The sequence below is a fragment of the Poecilia formosa genome, unplaced genomic scaffold, assembly GCF_000485575.1.
Source record: "Poecilia formosa unplaced genomic scaffold, Poecilia_formosa-5.1.2 Scaffold569, whole genome shotgun sequence".
Lineage (NCBI taxonomy): Eukaryota > Metazoa > Chordata > Actinopteri > Cyprinodontiformes > Poeciliidae > Poecilia > Poecilia formosa.
Genome location: NW_006800508.1, coordinates 273567 through 281254, shown reverse-complemented (window position 1 = coordinate 281254; position 7688 = coordinate 273567). Strand labels below are relative to the sequence as shown.

At 36.1% G+C, this 7688-nt stretch overlaps 1 protein-coding gene and 1 long non-coding RNA gene across 3 annotated transcripts in view; both read right to left on the bottom strand.

The window, feature by feature from the left end:
• dok4 (docking protein 4) overlaps positions 1-7688 on the bottom strand; it is a 38871-nt gene that overhangs the window by 6830 nt on the left and 24353 nt on the right. For both annotated transcript variants that reach the window (XM_016665322.1, XM_007540866.2), the window contains one exon: positions 1012-1150. In XM_016665322.1, coding sequence (XP_016520808.1) covers positions 1012-1150 — 139 coding nt within the window. The remainder of the gene's footprint in view (positions 1-1011; positions 1151-7688) is intronic.
• LOC107834269 (uncharacterized) lies at positions 4594-6662 on the bottom strand. The gene is made up of 2 exons (XR_001660060.1): positions 6467-6662; positions 4594-5806 (listed from the first exon to the last, which is right to left on the bottom strand). It is a non-coding gene; the product is annotated as an uncharacterized LOC107834269 (long non-coding RNA).

Genomic DNA, 7688 nt, shown 5'->3' with positions numbered 1-7688 from the left:
TGCATTACTTTAACCAGTAATAGTAATTCAGGAAGGAAATGGAGGAGATTGATTGTTTTCACAGATTATCTGTCTCATAACAAACTGCAACAACATTGTGACAATTTTAACAAATATGGAGAAAACATATTTTTTATTAAAGTTGTGTACTGCAGCTTGAATAAAATGCAACTACATAGCATTTTTAGAAGTCTGGATTGCTTTATGTGTAGTTGCACGTTGCTTTTGACTGTTGCTCATGGGAGAAACATTTCAGTATCTAAAACTAATAGAAAAAATGTAAGCAACCTATTTGCATACTGGATGTGGACTGTTGGATGTTAAATTCATGAGCAGTAAATATTGTGCTAATTATCAGTATTGAACCAAAGAAAGCAAGGCAGATGCAAGCCTTTAAAATTGTGACGCTTTTTATGGGTCAGATAGACTCAAAAAAATTGTAACAGCAGCTGCGCGGGGGGGCCTAAACAAATTTTTTGTCAGGGGACCCAGGATTTCTGGCGGCGCCCCTGGCTGGATGTCTTGCCCTCCTTATTAAGTGCACCACAGAAACTCAAGCCCGACCCTGACATCAAGCAAATAATTTTGACTGGACCGAGCTCAAATTTTGTGTCAAGTTCTAAACTAACCCACATCTCCTCTTTGGGCTGTGTGTGTATGCATGGATGTGTGCGTGTGTGTCAGCTAGGTTGTTGTGATCTGTGTTTTGTGTAGTTATTTTTGAGGTTTTTCTGTGTCTAGATCTGTTTTCCCCTGTGAGTCTCTGTCTTCCCTGTTGATTGCTCCCAGCTGAGTCTAGTTCCCTGATTACCCTCCCTGTGTATTTAAACCCACCTGTTGTCTTTGTCTCTTATTGGGTCCTCATCTATTGTTCATTGTGTGTTCTGCCATTTGCTAGATTCCTGTGTTCCTGAGTCATCTTCATTAAACCAATACTGCTATTATGTCAACCTGGGCCTACCGGCGTCTTCCTCACCTCTACTCTCCACAAATCATGACTCAGGTTCTCACCCTTCTGTTTTTCTCTAATTCCAGCAGAACCTTTTTGTGCTGCTCAGCGATGGCCAGTGTAGAGGAGTGGACCCTCTGGTAAATCTGCTCCCCCTCTTTGGTCTGGAAGGTGTAGAGGCCTTCACCACTATCACACATCCTTCACACAAAGACAATGCTGTATTAAGCCAGGATATAAAACAGCACTAGCTAATGTACTGGAAATTTAGCAATCATTTCAGAAAAAAAAATTAAGAATTCAGAAATTGAATAATATGAAAAATATGAAATTTTTCTTCTTTTTTTTTTTGCAAGTTACATATTTGAAACAATCCACAAAACATGATTGCTACTTTTAGCTCTTAAAAATTACATATTGTTTTGTGTTCTGTGGTTTCAAGGCAAATTCCCTACACTTTTCTTTCCCAAATTACATATTTCTCGGTGTAGGTTTTGTTGTTGATTGTTGCATTCCTTTTCATTGTGTAGTGTTTTGGCCAAATGATTAATTCACAACCTGTCGTGTCATTACTTAAGAAGAGATTTAGAAAATTATAAAAATATATATATATTCCAGAGAATTAACAATTAGCTCATTAATCTACAAACTAAGCACAGAATGAGAGTTCAGTTTCACCAAGGGATTCTAAATTCATACATGGTGAAAATTCAAAAAGATACAGTTTGTACAGCTTATGGAATGTTTTTCTTTCAAAGTATTGTTGAAGAAGATTTTAAGTTATAATATATTTAAGGGAAATCTCTGGCTCTATCTCCCTCTTACAGATCCCAGGTTCTCCCGACGGGTCGAAGTGAAGCCACACAGAAAAGAACAATGTGTTGACGTCACAGAATTACATAGTTTAATCCAATAGAAGACAACGTATGAAATTACAACAGAAACTGCAGAACAACAGAGACATACATTCATTTACCTCAGACAAATGGAAAAGAAGAAGGAAAGAGAAAGAAAAGCAAAGACGTCTTTGGAGAATTGCAAAGACGTCTAACAAATCTAATTTGTTACTTCTGTGTAGAAAGTTTTATAGTAAAGGTGTATTCTTGTCTTTAATTTATTCAAATAAGATGTATCTTTGCTCATCCAACCAGAAGCTGTCTCTGACCCTCTCTAAAGTTAGAAACTCCCTGCAATTTGTTTCCAAGATCAAAAGCCATTTGTCCCCTTTGTCTAAACAGAGTGGAAGCAGAGCTTCTCCCCTACTGGCCTGGACTTCTGCTGTTTTACGGCTTTTCACAGATTAGTGTGAAAAACTGGAACTTCTCCTGATTGTTTTCCCAGACAGACAAAGGGCAGTTTCAAAAAGATCTTAGCAAACAATCTGCTGTAACTACAGGTAAAATAAAGGTCAATAGGGCAGAATAAGTTATTAATCTGAAAACTATAATTAGGCTATTTCAATCAAGACATGTTAAGTTTTTAAAACTAGCATATTCTAAACTTATTTTCTTAACAGTATTTACATATACAACTACATTTGAATGTACCATTAAAATGACTCTCAAAAATGGTTTGTGATTAATTTATGACAATGGAAAACAGAAAATAATGAAATAGCGAATCAAAGCTGATAAAACCATGAATAAAATAATGCAAAAAATAAACATCAGGTAGTTTACCTATAAATAAACTAGCTGATGAACATTTGATGTTTGAAGAAAAGAGTTGACCTGGTGAAGTATGTTACTTTAAAGATTTTTTTTTGTAATCTTAAACAAAAGAAAAAGAAATAAACAAATTAATCCACATCCTAACCTGATGAGGTCTGACCTCATCTTAAATGACCTCAGGTAGATCTGCTGACCTTTTGACTGAAGCAGCTGTAATAACCTCACCCAGAGACTCTGACATCAACTGGGTCTTCCTCTTGACTCCAGTTCTTCTGGAGCTGTCTTGATCAGCATGACTTCTCGTCTGTCTCCAACACTGCTCACAGAGCTGATTGACTTTTAGCCAATGCAGTTTGATTAATGTGTTTTAGTCCAGAATTCATCAACTCATTAAGCTGTTTTTCTGATAAGCTCTGAGTCAGTGTCAGGGCCGTACACTTCATTTGGCATGACTGCAGGATAAATTAAGTTGCTGGTAACAATGAAATAAGAAAAGCAAAGTCCTGCAACTGTAGATGAGTCCCTGGACCAAATGGCTGAATCACCTCCTCAGTAGCCTATGCAGTCAAATTCTCCATGTGATGACCTCATTACCTGACTGAGCTTTGTTAAAGCAGAGACTTGTTAAAGCTGCAGGACACCGGTTGTGAGGGATGGATTGGAAGACCTCCGACGTAGGCTACATTCACACAGCAAATTTTCTTTTTTATCAAATCCATTTTTTGTTATTGATTTTTTTTTTTTGCATGGTTATTCATTCAACTGAATGATGTGACTGCATAAGACTTCTATGAACAGTTTGCAACCCCAAGTAATCCAGATGCGCAGAAGAATTGATATTACATAGCAGCACTCAGTTTACATAAGTATTAATGGATGGCACTGTCTCTGGATCGATTTTAAAGTTGTAGAGCAATTGAAGTCAGCAATATTGCTACAAGATAATAGCAATATTGTCTTGTAGCACAACTAATAGCAACAGCCTTTTGTGGAGTACTAACTGTAACTTCTGTGGAGAAGTCTGTCTGGATGTACAGTCAGAGCCGGGAGTGAGATGTGATGTGCTTCATTGACACAGACTTCTTTCATAATTTCTTTCATAATTATAATTCATAGCCATTGTTTACATCCGGATTTACTGTATTTGGCTTCTTCTGGTCCATGTCCCATGTCAATGACATGAAAGTGGGATGAAACTCACTCTAATATAGATGTATAATCTGAGGTGTTATATTTGTAGTCTTAAAATTATTTAATTTATTAACAGAAAAAAGCTTTCCAAACAAACTGCTATCTGAAAAAGTGAAGAGAACCTAATAGCTTCTAGTGTGACATCTGATCACAAACATCAGATGTCATCAGATGTTTGTGATAACTGGCAGGTAGTTCTTTGCATCACTATGGAGCAGAGGTGTGCATTTGACTGGTGCTCAAGTCGAAAAAAGTGCACCTTGTGCAGAACATGGAACCACCAGCTTCCTTAGTAGTGTGAGATTTATTACAGGCACAACTTGAACATCACGTATATACAATTTGAACTGCCTTGTTGCTGAAAATGTGCTATAAATGAAATTACCTTACCATACCTATTTCAAATCATTATCCATATGCTGGATGATACATATGTTTTACATTTGTTAATCACTCTACATCATTTTCAACTTTAAAAATTATTTCTCCACAGAAGCTGTAGGTCACACTAAAGGAAATATCTTTATAAACCTGAGTAACTATGGAGTTAGATTTATTTCACAATTATTCAATCAAAATAACAAAAACAAATGTTTTTTAGATGCGTGCCACTTTGTGAAAGTATTTTCTGTATTTTGTTTTAGAAAAGATATTGAGGGTGACTAAAACTAAATCTGTTATGAAAAAACTGTTCAGTCATATCATCCAGCCTTATTCAGTATATTATTGAATTATTTTACCAACTGCATATTACTTAATATTCAGATTTCTTTGCTGGTATTACTTGAAAGTGTTTCATTTTAATATCTCGCTTGAAGGCCGAATTACATGCAAATACTTCACATAATGTTACAACTGAGATAAGGGAAAAAGGTTTGTGAAACGTAGATTATTACAAAAGAGATTACATTTTATTGTAAGTCCAAACAGTATAACAAAATGAACACTGAAAATATATAATACACTTTCCAGCAGTTACTCGGATGTTAAACTTGTTTGTCTTTACTGGTGATGAAAACTCATCACTCTGGAGGAGAGAGGAAGAGGAGAGAGGAAGAGCGGCTCAGCCCAGTCCAGGATCACTCCAGTGATCCTGGACAGGATAGCTGCTTACAGTCTGCAGGTAGATTTTTGTGTATCTGGTCCTCCGGTTTTCAGATACTAATTGTAAATAAAAAGTTAGTCAATGTTGTGATGATCCAGCTGACTCTGGACTGATGGTCACTGTACTGGTCAGTGAGGTGCAGGTGCTTGGATTAAAGGGAAAGGCAATTTAACAACAGGAAGGTCTCAAGGGGTCGATGGAGTGGAGTTGATACGAGTTCCCCTCTGTCCTGGGTGAACATCATGGAGAGTCTCAATCATGGTTCATAAACGCATCAAGAAGCTTTATGACGCAAACCTGAAAAACAAAAATGAATAAAAAAAAATACGAGTAAGTGATGATATTTACCTAGACAACATAATCAAAACCCAATAAGCCCAAGAGTCTTTTTAAGAGTTTTAATTGAAAATAAATTGACTATATCTCAGGAAGTTAAATGTTCAAGTGAAAACAGTTACTATATCACAATAAGAGAAACTGCAAAAATATTGCAGAGGTGTAACACTGAAGTTACTGAGAGTAAAACTGAAATATTTAGTAAGTAGAAAATGCATGTTAAAATTTGAATACTTTTTTGAATGTAGCTGAAATCAATTTAAACCACCAGCAGACACAGTACAGTACGCCGATTATCTGTACTAAAAATAATGCAAAAAATATAACATAGAAGAAGGGGCATTATTTTTAAAACCAATAAATAAACTGACTTGGACAAATATATTTAGCCAAACACACCCGGTCCCTAAAAGCAACACTTACTTCCCTACTTGGCCTTCTCTGACTCAACACTTGCTGGTCTCTCCATCCTCATGCTCTGATCGTTTCTAGCAGCTGGATGAATCAGTAAGACCTACAAGCCTGTCCTGCTTCAGCTGCACTCTGCTGGTCATACTAGAATGGGGAATTAGGAGAACACCAATTTAATTTAATATCATAACACAGCAAAAGGCATATTACATCTAATTCGGAATAAAACTAAGTACAGGACACATACACACCAAATAATAAAAAACACAGAAATTATGTGAATATCCTCCTTCGGCCTGTGACCTACCAGCTTAGTTTTACATTTTACATCTGGAAGAAAATATATATATTTAAGAGTTACATTGCTTCCCCTCATCGACAACATTGATTATGTGCTTGGTAAATAAATAATCGGCACAGTCACTTGACGTGTGGTGCAGATTAATGTGGACCTGATAACATTGGTGCAACGATCCGGTGTTTTCCCATTTTAGCTTCAATGCTAGTTAATACACACACACACACGTAGGATTACGCAACAGTTTTTAACACACATTTCCTCCAGATATATTTGGTATTTTCCACGCTTAATGCCACTCGACAGAGGTGCGCTGGTTAATGAATATTACACAAGCCTAGTTTATGAACTTTACCTAGTGCTAACATTAGCTAGCACAATATGATACCGGGATCGCGGCAGACAAAATATGTGACTGTGGTCATAAGTTGTGTAAGATTTCTTCTTTGAAACAGGGTGGACACTTTAGAAGCTGCTAAACGGTAAATTTTGTGAAGATTACTTACCATTCACATTCTGTGTCCCGTCACCGAAGCCCTGCAGTTCGGGACAGAGTTCTGAGATCTCGGGGAGTCATCCGCTTTAGTCAGCGCTATCCAATCGGAACACGTCTTACATTGCTCGTCCTTAAGCCCCGCCCAGAATGTTCATGTAAGCTTCGCCAAAGCAAATAAAGTTGTATAAGCAAGAAAACAAGTTCAACCAAAAAAAATAAAATAAAATACTCAACCAAAAAAAAAAGTTTCAATCAAAAAATTTGTGACTTCAATCAAAAACAAAATCTTAAAAAAAATTTTTGTTTCATAAGAAATTATTTTTATGATTAAAAAGTTAAGATTTTTTTTTTTGTTTGACTTTTTTTCTTTTGATTGAATACTACTTTTTTTGTTTGACATGATATTTTTTTTGATTGAATAATTGTGAAACAAATCTAACTCCATAAGTAACCAGTGCCTATTCTACAGTTTAAATCAAGTGTACCCAGAAAGATTTAGAAAATCTTCATAGTACTGTACAGGGTTCTTGTTGAGTGCAACATATGCGCTAACTACAAGATGTTTGAGAAATATATATAGCTAGTTCAATTATTAAATAAACTACTTTCTAACAAAGTAGTGAAGTCCTCCTTAATCTTACAGTGTATCTGAGTAATTGAAGTGATGTTTTTTGTAAAGTGCCTTGAGACGACATTTATTGTGAATTGGTGCTTATTAAATAAACTGAATTGAAATGAGCGCAAACCTCTAGATGGCTTCAAAATTAAACCAACAGCACAAAATATGGCAATATGAGCAATCATGTATGCTTCTGGATGTAGCCAGTGGAATAAATTACAGAAATTATTCTTAAGGAGAGGTTAACTACAAAAAACAAGATGTGGAAATTTTTCTTGCTGAGAAAAAGTAATGCTCTTATTCACCCACTATTGAATGAGAGCAACCCACCTGGAGATTGCACAAGACTTTTTTGATGTCCATCATTTTGAAAAATCTGTCATAATCTGTTTTTAGTTTTTTACCCATAATTTTTAAAATGAAAATTAGTGGTGCACTGATTTATCAACCAACTGAATTCCTTAATTTTGAGAGATTAGTGATCGACCAATACTTATATGTGAGCAACCTGTCCAGGGTGAACCCCACCTCTCGCCCGGAATGTTTACTGGAGATAGGCACCAGCAACCCTCCTGACTCCACTAAGGGACAAGGGTGTTAGAAAATGGATGGA